Source organism: Hyaena hyaena, unplaced genomic scaffold (genome assembly GCF_003009895.1).
Source record: "Hyaena hyaena isolate Hyena2069 unplaced genomic scaffold, ASM300989v1 scaffold_0, whole genome shotgun sequence".
Lineage (NCBI taxonomy): Eukaryota > Metazoa > Chordata > Mammalia > Carnivora > Hyaenidae > Hyaena > Hyaena hyaena.
In genome coordinates this window covers 15,124,619-15,146,629 of record NW_024080632.1, presented here as the reverse complement: position 1 = coordinate 15,146,629, position 22,011 = coordinate 15,124,619, and the positions used below count along the sequence as shown (strand labels likewise).

The 22,011-nt window shown below is 45.4% G+C and overlaps 1 protein-coding gene across 2 annotated transcripts in view; it reads right to left on the bottom strand.

Annotated features, from left to right (window-relative positions):
* Positions 1–15,877: 15,877 nt before the first annotated feature.
* The window catches only part of ANKRD13A (ankyrin repeat domain 13A), a 36,834-nt gene continuing 30,700 nt past the window's right edge, over positions 15,878–22,011 (bottom strand). For both annotated transcript variants that reach the window (XM_039241180.1, XM_039241253.1), the window contains 2 exons: positions 18,618–18,685; positions 15,878–17,910 (listed from right to left, as the gene is read on the bottom strand). In XM_039241180.1, the coding sequence (XP_039097111.1) occupies positions 17,715–17,910; positions 18,618–18,685 (264 nt within the window). In that variant the 3' untranslated portion in view covers positions 15,878–17,714. The remainder of the gene's footprint in view (positions 17,911–18,617; positions 18,686–22,011) is intronic.

The window sequence follows — 22,011 nt, the reverse complement described above, 5'->3', positions numbered from 1 at the left end:
AATGACCTGAGCAGAGCTCAGGAGTCAGACGCTTAACTGACTGAGCCACCAGGCATGCCACTTAAACCCCTTTAAAAATGCCTGGGCCATGGGGTGCCTGGATAGCTCAGCTGATCTCAGCCCAGGTCTTGATCTCAGGGTTGTGAGTTCAAGTCCTGTGTTTGGCTCCATGCTGGGTATGGAGCCTACTCAAAAAAAAAAAAAAAAAATGTCTGGGCCAGGCAGAAAGCTCAGAGTTGGCTTTTGGACAGGAGTCCACCTTCTCACCTGGTTGCCGGCTTCCTGAATAAACCTCAAATTCCTTTCCAATCAAAACTCATCTCTTGGGCAATGATGAATGATGATCTTTTGAGTGATGAGAGGTCAAACTTGGGTTCAGCAACAACACAGCCTGCTCAACACAGAACCATGAGCAATAATTTTTGTTGTTTATAAACTCCCTAGTGCATAGTATTCTGTCATAGCAGCCCAGGGGAGACTAAAACTTTGGGCAAAGGATGCCTTTGGAGCCCATCACAGGAAACACCCAAATACCAGATAGCACCAACTGTCCGTCTTTGTGAGCTTTCTGATGCCAGAAGGCTAGAGTTGGCTTCTTCCCAGCCCAGCCATTCTCCCACTTGTATCATGCTCTCATCTCAAGGCCTCCACCATGTATATTTTGGGTGTCAGGTGAAAATCAGAAACTAAGATGATTTTACTACTCAAGCAATTTAGTTTCTTTTGTCTTCAATTCTCCATTCCAGACTATGCTCTGGGCTTTGCCTTTTATAACCATAAAGGCCACCAAAGTATTCTCCTAAACCACAGTCACAAAACACCCCTTTCCTAAGTTAAAACTGGCACCTCCCATATCCTGGCTATTGTAAATAATGCTGCAATAAACATAGGGGTACATATTTCTTTTTGAATTAGATACATGCACCCCTATGTTTATTGCAGTGTTATTTACAGTAACCAAGCTATGGAAGCAGCCCAAATGTCCACTGATTGATGAATGGACAAAGATGTGATACACACACAGACACACACACACACAGACACACACACACACAGTATCTATATATACATAAATATATTTGTATCTATTTGTATACACAATATATACACATAGTATCTATAGATACATATAGTATCTATATATACATAAATAATGGAAAATTACTTGGCCATAAAAAAGAATGAAATCTTGCCATTTGCAACATGGATGGATCTAAAGATTATAATGCTAAGTGAAATAAGCCAGTCAGAGAAAGACAACTACCATATGGGTTCACTTATATGTGGCACTTAAGAAACAAAACAAATGAACAAAGAAAAGAAGAGACAAGCAAAACACCAGACTCTTAAATATAGGGAACAAACTGGTAGGCACCAGAGGGGAGGTGGGTGAAGTGATGGGTGAAACAGATGAAGGGTATTAAGAGTACACTTACTGGGGCACCTGGGTGGCTCAGTCAGTTGGGTGTCTGACTTCAGCTCAGGTCATGATCTCACCGTTTGTGGGTTTGAGCCCCACATCGGGCTCTGTGCTGATAGCTCAGAACCTGGAGCCTGCTTCAGATTCTGTCTCCCTCTCTCTCTGCCCCCTGCTGCTCTCATTGTGTCAATCTCTCTTTCTTAAAAATAAAAATAAACATTAAAAATTTTTAAAAATGGAGTACACTTACCACAATGAACACTGAGTATAGAATTGTTGAATTGTTATATTATACACTGAAACTAATACAACACTCTATGTTAATTACACTGGAATTTCAAAATAAATGTAAATTTTTAACAAACCGGTGCCTCTCAATGCAAATCAAAACCACAATGATCTACCACTTTAGACCTACTAGGGTGGATATAATTTTTTATATAATATAAAAAAAAACAGAAAATAGCAAGTGTTGGCAATGATATGGAGAAATTGGAACCCTCCTGCATTTCTGGGGGGGATGTAAAATGATGCAGCTCTTATAGAAAGCAGTTTGGCAGTTTCTCAAAAAGCTAAATATAGAACTAATCATTTGATCTAGCAATCGCATATACCTAGGAGAGATATATACAAATGGAAAGCAGGGACTCAAACATACATTTGTATAATAATGTTCATAGCAGGATTATTCACAATAGCCAAAAGGTGGAAACAACCCAAGTGTCCAATAATGAATGAATGGATACACAAAAGGTAGACAGATAAAGAAAGAAAGAAAGAAAGAAAGAAAGAAAGAAAGAAAGAAAGAAAGAAAGAAAGAAAAAGAAATATATATATTGGAGGGGCGGCGCCTGGCTGGCTCAGTCAGAACAGCACATGACTCTTGATCTCGGTGTCCTGAGTCTGAGTACCATGGTGGGTGTAGAGACTGCTTAAATAAAGAAAACTTTAAAAAAGAAATATAGGGGCGCCTGGGTAGCTCAGTTGGTTAAGCGTCTGCCTTCGGCTCAGGTCATGATCTCACGGTTCATGGGTTTGAGTCCTGTGTTGGGCTCTGTGCTGACAGCCAGCTCAGAGCCTGGAACCTGTTTCAGATTCTGTATCTCCCTCTCTCTTTGACCCTCCCCTGTTCACTCTCTCTCTCTCAGAAATAAATAAAACATTAAAAAAATTTTAAAAGAAATATATATAATAGAATATTATTCAGCCACAAAAAGGAATGAAATTTTGAAATATGTGATCATTTGAATAGACCTTGAGAACATTATGCTTAGTGAAATAAGCCAGACACAAAAGGACAAATATTAGATGATTCCACTTACATGAGGTACCCAGTATGGCTAAATTCATAGGAAAAGAAAGTAGAGGTTATCTGGAATTTAAAAACAGTAGAGGTAATTCTGTTACTGATAACAGAAGAGAGGTTACCAGTGACTGGGGAGGGGAGAAGGGAGAGTTATTGTCTAATGGGTAGAGAGTTTTAATGGAGGTTGACGAACAGGTTTGGTATATACATAGTGGTGATGGTTATACAACATTATTAATGTATTTAATGCCACTGAATTATACATCTATGAATGGTAAAAATGACAGATATTATGTATCTTTAATCACAATACTAATTAATTAGCTGATTGATTATTGGCAACTCCCTAAATTTTGTCATTTTTGCTTTTGTTTATGTTTCTTTTTTTTTATATTTTTATTTATATCTAGGAGAGAGAGAGACAGACAGACAGACAGACAGACAGCGTGAGCAGGGGAGGGTCAGAGAGAGAGGGAGTCACAGACTGAAAAGGCTCCAGGCTCTGAGCTGGCAGTCAGCACAGAGCCCGTCGCGGGGCTCGAACCCACGAACTGTGAGATCATGACCTAAGCGAAAGTCGGACGCTTAACCGACTAAGCCACCCAGGCGCCCCGCTTTTGTTTATGTTTCTATGGGTAAAAATCTATAAATGGAAATGTATTACTAGAAACATAGGGACTTGGATATCACAGATTAATTCTATGGTCTATGATCATACAATATTTATTACACATCCATTTACTAAGTGCCTACTGCATGCAAAGCACCCACCAGGTTAGGAACTTGGGAAGGAAAGGTATAAAAATGAATGAGTTTCAGGTTATGCTCTGAATGTAGAGTTGTCAGATTTAGTAAATAAAAATACAGGAGTCCCAGTAATGTTCAAGTTGCAGGTAAACCACAAATACGACAGCCCATGCAATATTAGGGATGTGCTTTTACTAAATGATATTCATTGTTTATGTGAAATTAAAATTTAACTGAATGTCCTACAGCCCTGATGGAGGAAGTTTACAGTCCAGTTAGATGTTCACAAATCACCAGAGTATAAAGTACAATGAGCTGAGCATCAAAAGGTCAATTTGGAGGTAGAAATTATTATATTTAATTGCAAATGGTCAGCTGTTTTAGTCCTGTACAAATATATGTGATGTAACTAAGTGGAGAAAACAGGCTATTTTCAGTATTTTTATTGTTTTTTCTCCTCTCCTCACCTTTTTGCTTACTCAACATTATTGCTCCACATCCAGTCAATAAACCTTTGGAGAAAACTTTTCTGTTCAAGGGACTGTTCCAGGCACCAAAGGCAGAGTGGTGAACAGACTAGACGTTGCCCTGCCTTCATGGAGTTCACGGTTTAGGGGGAAGACAGGCAGCGATGGGAATAAATGAAAGAAGAAAATCGCTTAAGAGAGTGATGACAACTGGGCCTCCTGGGTGGCTCGTCGGTTAAGCGACGGACTTTGGCTCAGGTCACGACCTCTGGTTCCTAAGTTCAAGCCCCGTGTCAAGCTCTGTGCTGACAACTCAGAGCCAGGAGTCTGCTTCGGATTCTGTGTCTCCCTCTCTCTCTGCCCCTCAACCTGTGCACTCTGTCTCTCTTTCTCTCTCTCTCTCAAAAATAAATAAATAATCATTAAAAAGGATAGCAATGACAACTATACAGAAGAGAAGACAGGCTTGAAGAAGAGTGAGTGTGGAGGCTGTGTTGGGGGCTCCAGAAAGGGCACTCTGAGGAATGAACATTTGGGCAGAGGTCTCAATGGTGGACAGTTGCCTGCCATGCACATCACAGGGAAAAGCAGTACAGGCAAAGGGAACAAAAAGGAAGTCAAATTGCCCGGGGCATAATTACACACAATACGTTCTCAGTAAACAATTTTTTGTTTTTCTCATTCCTTTTTTTGAAGGGAGTGTAAGTTTAAATTGAAATGGTTAAACCATAGGCAGCCAAAGAAAGAAGACCAAGCGAGGAATTCCAATAACCCACAAACTGTTAGACTACAATGATTTTTAGGGTCCATTTAATTTTTAAAAATAATTTTTTAAGTTTATTTATTTTGAGAGAGAGAGATAAAGTATGGGTGGGGAAGGGAGAGAGAGAGAATCCCAAGCAGGCTCCGTGCTGTCAGTTTCTGTGTCTCTCGAACCATGAGATCATGACCTGAGCTGAAACCAGGAGTCAGATGCTTCACCGAATGAGCCACCCAGGCCCCCCAGGGTCCATTTTAAACCTACTTTTCCAAGACATATTTTCGAGAATAGTAACAGTCAACATCTCAATCACTTAAAATGTACGATGTCAGTTGCATGTATTATCTCATTCAATCTTCTAGCAACTCAGAAGCGAACTCTCTTTTTATCTCATCCCTATATCTCAAGCGCTGAGATCCAGAGAGATGATCTAGTGGAAAACAAGACTGGAATTGGAAGCGTTGTCACTATGCTGTACCACCTCTTTCTACTTTTAAAGACATCAGGAACCCATGGATATTAGGATGGGCTAATTGACCTTTCATAAAAAATGAGTCAGTTCCCTGATCTTGCCTAAAGAGAAGCTTTTTCTTTCCTTCTTTCAGGCAGAGATTTGTTGCATGCCCTATATTCCAGTAGTTCCCAGAGCAGATATCTACAAAGGAAATCTACCACCTTAATGGCAATACACCTTGCTGATGCCTAAACTCAAAATTATTTTTGTTATTATTTCTTCTTATGGTATCTATCACAATTTTGAATTATAAAACCTCTGTATGATTGGTGAATATCTGCCTTTCTAACTAATGTGAAAATTACATGAGGTCAGGCGAGTGAGAGGCACCTATTATTGTTTTTTTTTTTTTTTTTTTTTAAGTAAATGAAGACACTCCCCTTTGGGATCTCCTGAATTTGGACTGTTAAGCTTAAGAATAAAATAATCAGATATTTTACCAGCAAAAATGAGTTTATTTGGGATTAACAGAGAATTGCAATTCAGGATATGCAAGCTATGGCAAGACCATAGACAAGTCCAACAAACAAAGAAGAGGAACTTATTTCATGGCCAAGAGGAACAAAGTTGGGAGGGAGTTATTTTGAAGGAAAGTCCATTGGAGAAAAGCAAGAATTTAGGTTGGTGCCAGTTTCTCATTGTCTGGGTTGCAAAGGGTAGTCAATTTCTTGTGGGAGATGCAATGTACATCTTTTCTTGCTGGGGCCAGGAATTGATGAGTCTTTCCCCTTGAGGATTCTTCTGTTGGGTCTGTAATTGACAGTTCTTCCTATAAGTAACATTGAGTGGTGTGCCTCTCCCTTCTAGCATGCGGAGTCCATTTTAACAAGGTCTCTCTTTATTAATTTTCACAGGATAGGACCAAAGAGAGTTAGCAGAATGCTTTTCCATCTCTTTGCAGCCCACATCCATTGTAAGGTAAACAGTGTAACCCCCACTACAAATCAAGCCTTAAAAATGAGGCCAGGCAGTGCCTGCAGTGGTAAAGCCACCCCACCTACAAAGCCAAACACTTAACTAAGCTCTGTGTCCCCATTTATTCATCAAGCATTCACCGAAGGTACCATGTTACTATTCGAGGCTCTGGGACAGAGCGGCGAGCAAGAATGAAACCGCTGCTTTCAGGGACCTGACATCCCAGGAGGGATAGCAGATACTCAGAAAATAATAAAATGTACACTGAATGTATAAGATAAGTGGTGATGAGTTAAGAGGGATGGGGGTGAGACAGGGAACAAGGTAAGGGAGTGTATGTATGTTGAGGGAGTGGGAGAGTTGCAATTTTAGAAAAGCATGTCCAGGTAAGGACTTCTTGAGAAGGTGGCAATCGTCAGATGACAATACAGTGTCTATTTCTTGGACCTGTAACGAAGATCGAAAAAGAAAATGCACAGATTCGTTAAAACAACAACAACAACAACAACCAAAAACAAAAAAACCTTCGATAGACCCACAACGGACCCAGGAGACCTCTATGGAAAGAGGCCCGCGTGGAGCGCACAAAAAAGGGGAACGTTGGTCACGGCGGAACGGTGATCGAGGTGGAATTGCCCCAGACGGACCTGTGATCCCTCTGAAAATTGGCCTCGGGCGGAAACGTTCGCCAAGCAGTTATGCTAATCCCATAGGAACCCCTTACGACAGAGCGACGCTTCGCCCTGGATGTATGGTTACCCTGGCAACGACGCGCGCCGGGTGGGGAGGGAGCAGGGGCGGAAGGAGGCGCGCGGGCGGGGACGGAGGCGAGGCTGGCGGCGGAAGTGAGCGCTCCGCCGCCGCGAGCCTGGGAAAGATGCTGCGTCGTGTGTGGCGGTGGCTGTGCTTCGGAGTGGGCAGCCTCCTGGCGGGGCAGGCGGAGGCCCCGAGCCCCGTGGAGCCGCCGGAGCGGAGCCGGCCGTACGCCGTGCTGCGTGGGCAGAACCTGGGTGAGCGGCAGAGGGCCGGCGGGGACGAGGGAGGGCGGGTGTGCAGGTGCAGCCCTCTGGAAAGGCTCGGCGCCTGGCAGCGTATCCAGTACGCTCTCCTTGTGTGCTGGTTGCGTGAATGGCCTGGAAGTCGGGCCCCCACTTCTCTGGCTGCGCAGGCCCAGGCTAGGCAACAAGGGTGGCTTAATGAGGAAGATAAGGAGGATTGCAGCCCTGTTTTACGGACCAAAGTGAAACTCAAAGAGATGAAGTTAACTGCCCACGTTTACACAGCTAGGGTAGCGGTATTGGAAGCCAGTAGTGATATCCCCCTGCATTTCTAACGTTCTCGTTATGCCCCTTCACTCTTAGGAAAAGACCCAAATTAGTATCTGTTTTCCGCTAACCTAAAGAAATCCGAAGAGGATTTTTCCCTTTTATGGAAAAAAAAAATGCAAAAAGTGAAAATAGCGTGGGGCGCCTGGGTGGCGCAGTCGGTTAAGCGGTGGACTTCGGCTCAGGTCATGATCTGAAGGTTCGTGGTTTCGAGCCTTGCGTCGGGCTCTTTGCTGACAGCTCAGAGACTGGAGCTGCTTCGGATTCTGTGTCTCCCTCTCTCTCTGATCCCCCACTCCCCCCCTCACACTGTGTCTCTCTCTCAAAAAAATGAATAAATGTTTTCAAAATTTTAAGAAAAAGGGGCGCCTGGGTGGCTTAGTCGGTTAAGCGTCCGACTTTCGCTTAGGTCATGATCTGGCGGTTCGTGGGTTCGAGCCCCGCGTCGGGCTCTGTGCTGACTGCCAGCTCAGAGCCCGGAGCCTATTTCAGAGTCTGTATCTCCCTCTCTCTCTGACCCTCCCCTGCTCACGCTCTCTCTCTCTCTCTCTCCTAGAAATAAAAATATTTAAAAATTTTTTTTAAGAAAGAGAAGAAGAAAATAGCATTCGGCAGATTTTCTGCAATACACACCTCTGAGCAACGAAAGTGGCACCACCAAACTCCCTCCCTGGAACTACGCCCCGCATTTTAGCATCAAGCCGTTAGAGCTTTGAGATGTGTCTTGAGGTATCAGAAAAGCCTTAAGACATGTTATTTTTGGGGACTGGGAAGTTCAGAAATGATTCCGTGTAAATTAATGGTAATTGCTTTTTCACTTCGCACCATTTCTACTTACTGAAGATTTCATAGGCATACTGCCTTCAGAGATCAGAGAGCAGGAGAAACCCGTACTAGAACCTAGGTTTTGTGGAGCTTGAAACCTACCTTTTGGGAGGAGCTCTAAAAGACACGTGTACACACACACACACACATACATACATACATACATACATACTTACATACTCATGGTGTGTCTGGCTTTGAAAGGGGTCCTGGAGCTTAAAGCCTGGCCGACTTCTTCAAAGTCTTCCTTTTCCACCATACCTCATTGATGCATCTGATGCCACAATGAATCATTTTTGGATTATCTTGACTCCACATGAACTCCTATTGAACCACTTACTGTGTACCTAGCACTCTGCCGAGTGATTTCCATGTGCTCTGCTCTGTGGCTTAATCCTTTAGGAAAGAGTTTCTCCATCTTGGTACTACAGACATGTTGGGACCAGATGCTTTTTGGTGGGGCTTGGGGGAGGCGAGGTACACTATCCTGAGCACTATTAGGAGGGCCGGGGGCGGGGGGGAGGGGGACTCAGTCAGTTAAGCACCTGACTTCTGCTCAGGTCATGATCTCATGGTTCATGAGTTTGAGCCCCGCGTCTGGGCTCTCTGCTGACAGGGTGGAGCCTGCCTGGGATTCTCTCTCTCCCCTCCTCTCTCTTGGCCCCTCCCCCACTTGTACACTTGCTCTCTCGTTCACTCTCAAAATAAATTTAAAAATATTAAAAATTAAAAAACAACATTAGAAAAAAAAGATGTTGAATGGCATCCCCAGCCTCTGCCCACTAGATGCTAGCTGCTAGAGCACACCCGGCTCCCAATGAGAATAATGAGAATATCTGTGGACATTACCAGATGGCAACGAGGGCAAAACTCCCCTGGTTGAGAAGCACTTCTGTAGAACAGTACTGTTCAGAGAGTGGTCTGCAGACTACTTATCCACAAAGAGAGGACTATGGAAATTAAGTTTTAAGGGATTTAAAAATTTGACGTTGTTGCAGCATCCAAGCAAGTAGAGACCTGGTGTCCCTGAGTTGTAATGCTTTGCAGGTCAAGGGAGCTGCTAATTAATCATGCACATAGTAATGGACTGGAACAGGCTAAAAGTTAACAAAACTAGTCCTTTACCACAGATGGTCTGAGAAACACTCCCCTAAACAGTCCTGTGCAGTGGGAATTTTCGTCTCCCATCTTTTCAGAGGAGGAGACAGACACAGAGAGATTGTGTAACTTCTGTAAGATCACACAGCCTGTCCATGATCTACATTGGGATTCCCATCTGGGAACCAAGTCTGACCCCAAACCCAGATTCTTGACCACTGTGCTGTGTTGTCTGTTTGAGGCATAATAACGGTTTTCATTTACCATGTGCATGTTATACGTTCACACTGTCGTTGAGTGCTTTTCATAGGCTACCAGAGTTAGGTTTCAAGAACTCTGGTGGGGTGGGTTTTATTTGCCACATTTGATAGATGTAGGAAATGAAGCTCGCCAATGGGAAGTAGACCATAAGAACGGACCTCAATAGCCCTAGATTCTGCCTCAGCCTGCCATTCAAGTGGCTAATACCACATGTAAAGTGTGAGAGACGTAAAGAGATGAAGAAGAGAATTTGTCAGGCCCCAAATGGATCGCCGTCCAAATGGATATCGTGTAACTAACAGTTCATAATTTTAAAACCGTTTTTGAGATCCTAGTCTCCACTTCCGGTTTTTACCCAGAGCGCTTCCAACATGTAAAATGCAAGAAAATGGCTTAAATAGGATAAGGCAACCTTGGGTTCAGTTGCAGTCAGAATCTTAGAAATTCATGGAAGTCAGGACTTTGAAAATAAGGGCAGGTATTTAGGAAACAAGGCTTGTTTTGGAGATATGACGTTAAGCTTGTATAAGTTGTAGGTTGTCTTTGTCACCTGTGTCTTTTCTTCCCCTTACACACACATACACACACACACATACACACATACACACAGTTTTTAAATAATAACTGGGTTTAGTGCGGGAGCATTTTTGTAGGGGTCACAAAATAAATATTTTATTTAAATAAAACTGTGGTCAAATCTTGTTTTTCAGTAGCCACACTGGAGAACAACCACGGTCAGGCTCCCAACTGGAGCCTGGCATGGGCCCACGTACTTAAAAACAAATGTATGTTTGCTCGGTGAAGGTGACATTCTGAACTCTCCAAAGAGCTCTAAGGTAGTCTGATGGGATTGCCTTTCCCTTCCTTGGGTTGCTGGTTATGTTCTTTTTTTTTTTTTTTTTTTTAATTTTTCTTTATTTAGAGAGAGAGCAAGAACATGACGGAGGGGCAGAGAGAGAGAGGGAGAGAGAGAGAATCCCAAGCAGGCTTTGCACTGTCCCCACAGAGCCTGACCCAGGGCTCGATCCCACAAACCATGAGATTGAGACCTGAGCTGAAACCAAGAATTGGACACTTAACCAACTGAGCCACCCAGGCGCCCTGGGTTATGTTAAAGCCCGTTCTTATGTCTAGTACTGCACCGATGCTCAACCCAAGTGATGAGTTGGAGGCGCCATTTCTCACCTGAACTCTTGGAGGTTTTAGATGTGAAATTTATTCTCCAGAATGTAATAGGCTTGTGAAGTTAGTTCATTCCTTCTTGGCTCAGAGGGCATCGTCAAGACTCATCTAGATTGAAATGCTTCACTCTTTTTTTCAATCCCCCAGTTTTTATGAATGGCTTTAATGTGGTTGGGGGGCACCTGGGTGGCTCAGTTGGTTAAGCGTCAACTTCAGCTCAGGTCATGATCTCATGGTTTATGAGTTCGAGCCCCACATTGGGCTCTCGGCTGTCAGCACTGAGCCTGCTTCAGATCCTCTGTCTGCCCTCCCCTCTGCCCCCACCCCCGCACCTTCCCTACCCTTACCATCTCTCTCTCTCTCTCTCTCTCTCAAAAATAAATAAACATTTAAAAAAAGTGAGGAGCACCTGGGTGGCTCAGTCAGTTAAGTGACGGACTTTGTCTCAGGTCATGATCTCATGGTTCGTGAGTTTGAGCTCAGAGCCTGGAGCCTGCTTCGGGTTCTGTGTCTCCCTCACTCTCTGCCCCTCTCCTGCTTGCGCTCATGCGCACGCGCGCACTCTCTCTCTGTCTCTCTCTCTCTCTCAAAAATAAAAAAAACATTAGAAAATTTTTTAATTAAAAATGTGGTTGGGCTCTCTGCTTCTGTTCTTGTGCGCTGTACTCAGATAGTTCTGCGTACAGCGGCCAGAGGGATCTATTTTCCCAACTGAATCAGATCATGTCATTCTTTGTGTGCGGTCCTCCAAGTCACCGCAGATCCCCTGTTGCCTTCGTGGTCCACAAAGCGCTGCATGAACTGACTCCAGCCTTCCTCTCGCTTCGTTTCCTGCTTGTTTTCCTCCCTCCTCAGCATGCTTGGCTTCTTCTGCTCATTGGCTTTCTGGGGTTGTCTGGCCCGCAGGGCCTTCCTTTGCTAGCCCTCGGGGCCGCAGTGCTCTCCCTGCAGGTCTTTGCATGGCCGGCTCCTTCCTTCATCAGGTCACCTTCTCAGGTGCTCTCCCTCCTTCCCTCCCTGCTGTTACCCAGCCTCCCCATCACTATCACATTCCTTCAGGCTACGTGAAATGCTCTTATTTACAGTTTCTGCCCCCCATGCGCTGAAACATCCCAAGAGAGAATCTGTTGGTGGCTGTTCCCACACCCCCGGCGCAGTGCCTGGCACTGAGTGGCACTGAATGGCATTTGATAAATTGTCAGCGAACGGATGAGCCACAGAACCTGGAGCGGCCGTTAGGAGGTAACCTGTTTTCCTTTTGCAGTGTTGATGGGAACCATTTTCAGCATCCTGCTGGTGACCGTGATCCTGCTGGCGTTTTGCGTCTATAAACCCATTCGGCGTCGGTGACGGCCGAGCAAACCAGTTCTTCCACGAGTATTTGGGAAAAGAGCAAATTGTGTTGCACGTGGGTCATTGGAGAAGTGGGAATCAGAACCTTCCTGCTTGGAGATGACCTTCGGTCTGGACAGTGGGTAAAATGTGAAATGATAGAGAAAAAACAACTGGCAGTTATTTTTTTTCCTAACACTGTAATGCAAATAATTGGGTCTGCTGCTCAGTGTTTGTTTTTGTATCTGGCTGCACTCACGCTTGTCACAAGGAAGACCTGAAGCTCCAGGTGTCCGTGTGAAGATGGGGAACAGTGACTATGTGAACAGTGTAAAAACCACACGGGAAAGGACTGAATGTTTGAAAATATTCATGAGAAGTAGACTTAATGTGTAGACATTCCCTCCTTAAGAGCCATTTGGTCACAGTAGGGTTAAGAATCACATATGTTTTTAATAATACTGAGCTGGCCTAGAATGCTCTGGTTGCAAAGCCGTGTCCGCTGGGGGGAACGTCGGCTCCTCATGCGGCATCCGGCTCTGCACACACATGCCCTCGTTCAGGTCAGGGTCACATCACATAGGCCCATGACCTCACGCACCCTTCGGCTGGGAGGCTTGGAGTCAGGCTGGGAAGGTTGCTGGTTGGCCTCCCTGAACAAGAGCTCCATCCCACCCCACACATGGATCTCCCTTGGGCTGCACTTAAGTCCTTCTAGGCAGTGGCAGCTTTTCAGATTTGGAACCTAAAAGAAACTCGGCAGGAAGTCTTTAGCCCTGGGTGAGGAGGTTCTTAACCAACAAGCGTGTGTTCATTGTAGGAGGCAGAGTGGCGGGCGGGTGTGTTTGCACAAATTTAATTTTAACCTCGGAAACGCTGCTGTTTTGCACTGCTGAACTGGATTTTTTTTCCTCCTGAAATACTTGTGTACTACAAAGTGGTTGTCAGTATTTATTTTAAGGGTGCTAAGTTTAATTTTTTTGTTATTAAATTGAAATGCTTATCTTGTACTTCCGTTCAGTCACAGCACTGATGTTTTTTAATGATCCGCACTAAATGTGAAATAGCTAACGTGGGATACTGTAACTGTTTGACTTAAGGATTTTGTTTGTAACCCTGACATTGAGCCATGAAATGTTCACTATTCTGTGCTTTTGAGCAAAGCGTCAATTAAAATTAAAGAAAAAAATCTCACATGCTGTTTTCCTCCTAGTAATGATTTCCTAAGCGTCTAAAATGCTGGTGGGTGTTTGATTCCGATCTACTCAGGGAAGCACCGAGTAGGTACTTTTAGGTGAATTGTAAGTTTATATGTGAAATAAGACAGCTGCCCCAAGCGAAGGTATTATCTCAGAAGACTGGGCCGGAAGTAATCTCTCAGGCTGGGCCAGGGGTCAGAAAGACCTGGACTCATGTCCCAGCTCTAATTACAAACAGGCTTAACGTCTCCAGAGCCTCAGTTTTTTTCATCTGTAAAGTGATGTATACACACTTTATCTTCTTATAAATTATGGGGAAGATCAAATGCTGTGAAACCAGTGTAAGTAAAGGCGGGGTCACCACATTTGGCCTGTGCCATAAAAGACCGTGGTGATTGATTGACTGCAGTGGGGAGGAGGGCATGAGATTCTGAGACTGGCACTGACAGTGAAGTCCCAGGAGTGCACATCCCCACCTTGTCTGGAACGCTGTGTTTTGATACGCTATTTTGATGCCTAAAAATGCATAACTAATTTTTGGATTTTAAAGGGAAATAGTAAAAAGTTGGTAGGCCCAGGGTCCCTGGGGGGCTCAGGTGGTTAAGCGTCCGACTCTTGATCTCGGCTCCGGTCGTGATCTCACGGTTCGTGGGTTTGAGCCCCATGTTGGGCTCTGCACTGGCGGCACAGAGCCTGCTTGGGATTCTGTCTCTCCCTGTCTGCCCCTTCTCTGCTTGCACATTCTGTCTCTAAAATTAAAAAAAAAAACAACAGGAAGGCCTGTAAGTCTGGTAACTTGCTGTTTGCTCAGTTATCACCAGCCAGGTTACAGTAGGATCATGTTCCAGCTTTCTGAAACAATCTTGCAATAGTTCTCCCATATACAAACCCAAAACCCAGCCTGCACCTTCATTCCCACATTACCGTCTGTTCAGTGTGAGACTGCAGGCTAAAGTCAGACAAAAAATAATCTTTATAGAAAGAGGCTTTTTACAGAGAGGAGGAAGAATACAAACCTCAATTCTGGGGGGGAGTGAATTTTACTGAAAACATTTATGCATCAGAGACTAACCACTAGTCCTTTCAAGTGGAATTACTTTCTTTACCTCCATCTCTGGGAATACGGGGTGGGGCAGTAGCCCAGACCTCCAAATTGAACGGTGCCCTAAACACCTACTGTATACTCAGACGAATATTCTCTTCCTTTATATTAATCATAAAAATGATTTCTCTTAGTAAGCATTAATCTTAATTTCCTTTCTTTAAACATTTTTTGTTCATTTTTGAGAGCAAGTGAGCACGAGTGGGGAGGGGCCAAGAGAGAGGGAGACCCCGAATCCTCCAGGCTCTGAGCTGTCAGCACAGAGCCCGACATGGAGCTCAAACCCACGAACCATGAGATCATGACCTGAGCTGACGTTGGACGCTTAGCTGAGCCACCCGGGCACCCCTAATCTTAACTTCCTTTAAAATGGAGATGAAGAAATCTGCAAGCACTGCTTGGGACTTAGGGGCTCTGGAAGTCTTAGGGGTATATTACATTTTTTCTGGCTGGCCCTCAGTCTTAAGTCCACACATTTCCAGACACAGCCGGTCCTGTGTGGACTCTGAGGCCCTTCCCGGCACTGCAAATAGTCCCGTGGAGATGCTGTCATGCACTTGGTCTCTGACGCCTTCTGGGTTCAGCAGGAAAGTGGTTACGGTAGCCTCTGTCTCCTGTCATAACTTACAACTTAGCTTCCCTGACCGATCCCTCACGTTATACGTGGTGGCTGAGCGTGCTCCCGGAGCAGTGTCGAGACCTTTGTGGTCCTCAGTTCTAGCACTGTCTTACAGGCCGAAGCTGCTCAGCTGGGCCCTCTAAGCTTTACTGAACCTAGAGGTAAAGAAACCCTTAGTTTTCTAATTAAATAACCCACAGTTACTGCATCTCTTGACTGACGACGACTGAGTTTTCTTTGTGCTGTCCTCCCACTTTGCCCCCACACTGGCTCAGTATTATTTTACCCCTAAAAGCAGAGCAGCTCCCTCACATCTTCTGGGAAACAGCAAAGCCTTGTTTCTGGAACCCAAACATTTTTTTACTGGTCGCTGCCCTGTTTTTGTTATAATCCCAACATAATTGGGTGTAGGATAAATCTGGAAGCCCTAACCCTCACCTCAACTTGTGAGAACACCCTCACCAGCACTTCAGCTTCCAGGGGAGAGTGTGTTCATTCAGTCACATGAGCGAGCTGACGCTGGCCTGGCTTCCCGCTCTTGTCCAGAGCCAGCCCTCCTCCCGCAGGATGCCTGGGGTCTGGCGCAGCCCTGGCACTGACTGGCTTTTAGTTACCGTCTGAAACGAGCAGCGTTGGGCAGTGGACGTCTGGCCGGAGTGGGAGGCTGGCGGGAGCAGGTCACCTTTGTCACATGCGCTGAGTATCGCAAGACATCCTCGTGCTCTGGCCATGTAGGTAACGGCCATGTGGGGAGTGGCCAGAGAAACCCTGTGCGAAGGAAAGAAGGCTCCGAGACGGCCTAGGGTACTGTGCGAGCGCCCTCTCGGGAAGCAATCTTTATTTGCGTTTTAAGAGAGTGGACACATACATGAAACACGCTGCAGCCGGTGGACACAATGCTCAGTCCCTTTTCAACTGACTTCCTGGGGAGCCCAAGACCTCAGGAAGCAGAACAATGGAATGCAAACACGGAAAGTGGTGACGATTCACCTCAGTGGGGAAACGCCGTGGCCTAAATGCAGCCATTCCCAAGAAGCGCCTTCACTCAGGGCGCACGCTGGGTGAACAGGGTGCCAGCTGCGATTTTGAAACGCGTGTGCTGCCGTGGTATACTGGCCTCGTGTGTGGAGAAAGTTTGGGTTGGACCGTGACAAAACAAGGCAGATGGTTATGTGCGATCAGAAGCACGGCTCTTGGTGACTCGGGACGTTTTACTGGCAACGCTCCCCTAGGACACAGACATCACTGCACCAGTGGTCTGTTCCCTTCCTATCCCTAGGGGAGCGCAACAGATCAGAAAGAGATGCACAGCGCAGGAGGCTATTGTTTACCGGGGGGTTTCAGTGCAGCCTTTGGGGATGAAGAGGGGGCCGGAGGGAGGGCACCCCCGGCTCTGTGCCGCGGGCTTCTTCCGGTGTGTCGTGCGATGGTTATTTACAGAAGGGTCAGATAAAATCGTTCACTACTAAAGGTATCCAAAAAGGCCTGAGAAAATCTGGTTAAAATGTATAACCTTGTATTGCTACTGATGGGAGGAGTTGTCTTTATATCTTTTAAAAATAATAAAAAGATTCTGTTAAAAAATATATTTATCCAGAAAGATGCTGATTTGAACTCTAAAAAGCGATGCAGAGTCATCTTCCCTTGGGGACCCAGAGCTCCTCTCCTAACTGCAGGTCTACCCCTTCCTCTGTAGCGAGCCCAGGCCCGCGGTGGGGCCATCCTAGGCCTCTGTGTGGAAAGCTTCCACGAGGGATGGCGCGAACACACCTGCTTCGGCTCGTGCAGTCCCGCTGGTGGCTGGCCCGCCCCATTCGAGAACAGGCCTCGGGCTCTCCTCGCTGCTCCTTCAGGGCCAGGATTAGCTGCCTTGGATTGAGCCTGGAAGATCCTGCTCTCAAAGGAACCACCTTTACAAATTCAGCTCAGACCCTCCGTAGGCGGAGCGAGGTGGTTTGGAACTATTGGTAATTTTTAAGGCGAAGGCAACATCCGTGGTCATTTGTATATCCTAATGTGATGCAAAGGGTTAACCCTAATCTAACACACATCCTGTACATGTCTCCTCTTTAACTGTAGCTGGGGGAGGAAGGAATGGAAGAAGGTGGAGATGGAGGAAAAACAGCGCTAAGTGTCCTAGAAACCCTGTATAAAGGTAAAAACAAAAGAGTAGGTCGGCACAGAGTATCCGTTTCTTTGGTGAACTGTAAAGAAGTGTCTCATAAATTCTCGTAAACCATGCTCTAAAAAGGCTGCTGCTCTCATGTATAAAAGCACCCTGACTCTGCAATAACTTTTGGTTATCACTCCTTGGTAAAAATTGATCTACAAACTCGCGGGGTTGGGGGTGTTGTCTAAAGCTGGTAGTAAAAAAACGTGACCTGCAAGCCAATACAGCTAATGGAAAGTGACGACCCTCTCCTCCCCTTAGCCTGGAGGCGGGGCCTGCCGGTCCCCAGCCCCCGTCCTGGGGGAGGGTGGTGGATGGGCCCCGGAGTCCCTGGTCTTGCACCTCTGAGTAAAGAAAGGGCAGCTGCCGCCTGCCGCAAACCTGCGGCCCCAGGCCCTAGTGACGCGCCACCCTGCAGTGCAGCCCGGAACCTCTGCTCCGCGCAGCTGGGGGCCGGCGGGGGCAGGAGGGGCTACTTGTCCGTGAGGGACAGCTGCAAGACCTGCTGGAGCTCCGCCTCCTCCTCCCGCAGCCGGAGCTCCCGCTCCTCCAGCTCTTTGGCAGAGAGCTCCATGGCCAGCTGCAGGTCGCTGTCAAAACGGCTGGTCTCACTCGAGGCACCAGGGCACAGGCCTTCTGAGCTGGCAAGGAGGCTCTCCTGGATGGCCCTGCGGTAGAAGCAAGAAAGGGGGGAAAAGAAACCGATCAGCGGCGGCATCTATAGTTAACTGCACACTGAGCACCCCAGGCCCGGCACCTTATCGGCCCTCCCAGTGCACCGCGCCATTCAATCCCACGGAACTCTGCAGCCGTGGGTGCCGTGTGCAGGTGAGAAACCCGAGGCTCAGAAAGGCAAAGACACCCACCCAAGTCCACCCAGCTGCTAAGTGAGGGGGCTGGCAATAGAACCCAGATCTCTTTTAAAGCAAAACCCAAGTTCTTCCTCAACAGGCTTTCATTTATGCCTAGAGTATGTGAAAATACTTCATAAACTAAATCTTTCCAGTCTCTACAACCTCCTCCTTTAAAAGATCATCTACTCATCTCAGTAGCTGTTCCCCCAAAGCCTCAGCATTCCTAACAGTGTACAAACTTCCCACTGAAGGGATCTAAGACCCTGTGTGACCATACATTCTTTGCAGATCAGAGCCATCAAAAAGCCATTTCTCAGGTGCCTTTCTGCTAATGGCACTGGCCTGGGACTAGCCAACAACTCTATCAACCGTTCCTGGAAACAAGGCTATCAAGAGTGTAGAGCTATTTTTAGCGAGTAACTGCCACAAGAGGAGGCAGGAGAGCCAACTCTGAAGGCTCCCATGCCGGGCAGGGTGCCTGTGTCCACCTCGCTGTGACCTTTGAGTGTCATGCCAGTCACCTCTCATACTGGGCGTCGTAGGCATCTGTCTGGCTGATCCCTCCATTCGAAGCTGGTCCTGAAAGTTCCTACAAAAAACAGATGTGATGGACATGAATACCTCCTAGAAGAAACAGGTGTCCAACCGATAAGGAAATGGAAGCGGCAAGAACAAAATTGGAAATGTTTACATGCCCACCATTGGTAGCACTGTGCGGAAAAATGAATAGGGAGTTGAGTTATCTCAGAAACATCACCTAAATGTCAGGGGGTATGTGATCTGCTACTGTAATTAACACCCACAGCCTCTCATTCTTGACACAAAACAATCGATCAAAAACAGCATTGGGCAGGGGTGCCTGGGGGGCTCAGTTGGTTGGGGAGCCGACTTTGGCTCAGGTCATGATCTCACGGTTCGTGGGTTTGAGCCCCGCATTGGGCTCTGGGCTGACAGCTCAGAGCCTAAAGCCTGCTTCGGATTCTGTGTCTCCCTCTCTCTGGCCCTCTCTTGCTCACGCTGTCTCTCTCAGGAAAAAAAAAAAATGTTAAAAATTTAAAAAAAAAATAGCATTGGGCAATGTTTAAATGAACAAAAGAGGTAATTCCTTTAAGCAAGATGACACTACATAATTCAATACTTGTCATCTTTGACTCTGGCTACTCCCCTTTGCAAAATTTATGATCAACAAGGTTTATGCAGGTATTAAGGGAAAAAATAAGCTCACTTATGGAGGGAAAGGAGGGTGTACTGGACTGACCGTGATGTCCAGGCACTGGATCCTCTGCCAGGAGGCCTCCCAGAGGGACTGTGCTGGCCCTGGGTGTGGCCCTTGGCCCAGCAGCAACTGAATGGTCCTAAGAAAGGAGCCATGGGAACTGGAGGTGGGTAGGGCTCACATTGCCCAGCCTCTGAGTCTCAAGCATTAAAACCAGAATCCCAAAAATCTGAGCTTTGACGCTGGAGGGTGGGGGCCCCTTTCAAAGCCTAGCTGAGCTGTGAGTGTGGGTGCTGGGGCCGCTTCCCCAAGGAATTCCCACTCTGCTAACACGATGGATGAATGATGGAAGGAAACAAGAGACCAATGAACAGAAAGACAGATAGCAGGAACCTAGGACACAAGTGGAAACAGAAATGGCCCGACCCCTGCAGTGTCAAGGAGAGCCACAGGAGGGCAGGGATGGAAGGACTTGATGACAGCAGAGGGGACCACAAGCCCTGGACTGTCACGGGCAGGGGAGACCTGGGGGAAGACTCCCCTGGAAAGGCAGAGGGCAAGTGTGCTTGTGCTGCTCTGCCCTCCCCTTAGCTAGACACTCTAACCGAGTTTGGGATTATACCTCTCATGATGGAATGAAACACTGGAGTAAAAAACAACACTTAACCATTCTCCAAGACAGATCACATACTGGGACATAAAGCAGCCCTCAGTAAATATAAGAGAATTGAGATCATACCATGCACACTTTCAGATCATAATGCTTTGAAACTTGAAATCAATAACAGGAAGAAGTCTGGATAACCTCCAAAAACATGGAGGTTAAAGAACACCCTACTAAAGAACGAATGGGCCAATCAGGCAATTAGAGAAGAAACTTAAAAATATATGGAAACAAATGAAAATGAAAATACAACGATCCAAACTCCATGGGATGTGGCAAAGGCAGTCCTAAGAGGAAAGTACATTGCACTCCAGGCCTATTTCAAGAAATTAGAAAAAGTACAAGTGCAAAATCTAACAGCTCGCCTAAAGGAACTAGAGGCAGAGCAACAAGAATGCCCTAAACCCAGTAGGAGAAGAGAAATAATAAAAACCAGGGCAGAAATAAACAACATAGAATCGAAAGAAACAGCTGAATAGATCAATGAAACCAAGAGTTGGTTTTTTGAAAAAATAAACAAAATTGACAAACCTCTAGCCAGGCTTCTCAAAAAGAAAAGAGAGAGCACCCAAATAGACAAAATCATGAATGAAAATGGACTTATTACAACCAACCCCTCAGAAATACAAGCAATTATCAGGGAATACTATGAAAAATTATATGCCAACAAACTGGACAACTTAGAAGAAATGGACAAATTCCTAAACACACACTCACTACCAAAATTCACATGGGAAGAGATAGAAAATCTGAACAGATCCATAACTAGTGAAGAAATTGAATCAGTTATCAAAAATCTCCCAACAAAGAGCCTTGGGCCAGATGGCTTCCCTGGGGAATTCTACCAGACATTTAAAACAGAATTAATACCCATTCTTCTCAAGCTATTCCAAAAAATAGAAATCAAAGGAAAACTTCTGGACTCATTTTATGAAGCCAGCATCACTTTGATTCCCAAGCCAGAGACCCAGCAAAAAAAAAAGAGAACTACAGGCCAATATCCTTGATGAATACAGATGCAAAAATCCTCAACAAGATACTTGCAAATCGAATTCAACAGCACATAAAAAGAATTATCCACCATGATCGAGTGGAATTCATTCCTGGGTTACAGGGCTGGTTCAGTATTCGCAAATCAATCAATGTAATGCATCACATTAGCAAAAGAAAGATAAAAACCATATGATCCTGTTGATAGATGCAGAAAAAGCATTTGACAAAATACAGCATCCCTTCTTAATAAAGACCCTCGAAAAAGTTGGGATAGAAGGAACTTACTTAAACATCATAAAGGCCATCTATGAGAAGCCCTCAGCTAACATCATCGTCAACGAAGAAAAATGGAGAGCTTTCCCCCTGAGATCAGGAACACGACAGGGATGTCCACTCTCACCACTGTTGTTTAACATAGTGCTGGAGGTCCTAGCATCAGCCACCAGACAACAAAAGGAAATCAAAGGCATCAGAATTGGCAAAGAAGTAAAACTTTCACTTTTTGCAGACGACATGATACTCTACATAGAAAACCCGACAGACGCCACCAGAAGCCTACTAGAACTGATCCAAGAATTCAGTAAAGTTGCAGGGTACAAAATCAATGTACAGAAATTGGTTGCATTTTTATACACCAACAATGAAGCAACAGAAAGAGAAATCAAGAATCTGATTCCATTCACAACTGCACAAAAAACCATAAAATACCTAGGAATATACCTAACCAAAGATATAGGAGATCTGTATGATGAAAACTATAGAAAACTTATGAAGGAAATTGAAGACAAAGAAATGGAAAAAAATTCCATGTTCATGGATTGGAAAAATAAATATTGTTAAAATGTCATTATTACCCAAAGCAATCTACACATTCAATGCAATCCCAATCAAAATTGCACCAGCATTCTAATCAAAACTAGAACAAACTATCCTAAAATTTGTATGGAAACACAAAAGACCCTGAATAGCCAAAGTAATACTGAAAGAAAACCAAAACAGGAAGCATCACAATCCCAGACTTAGCCTATACTACAAAGCTGAC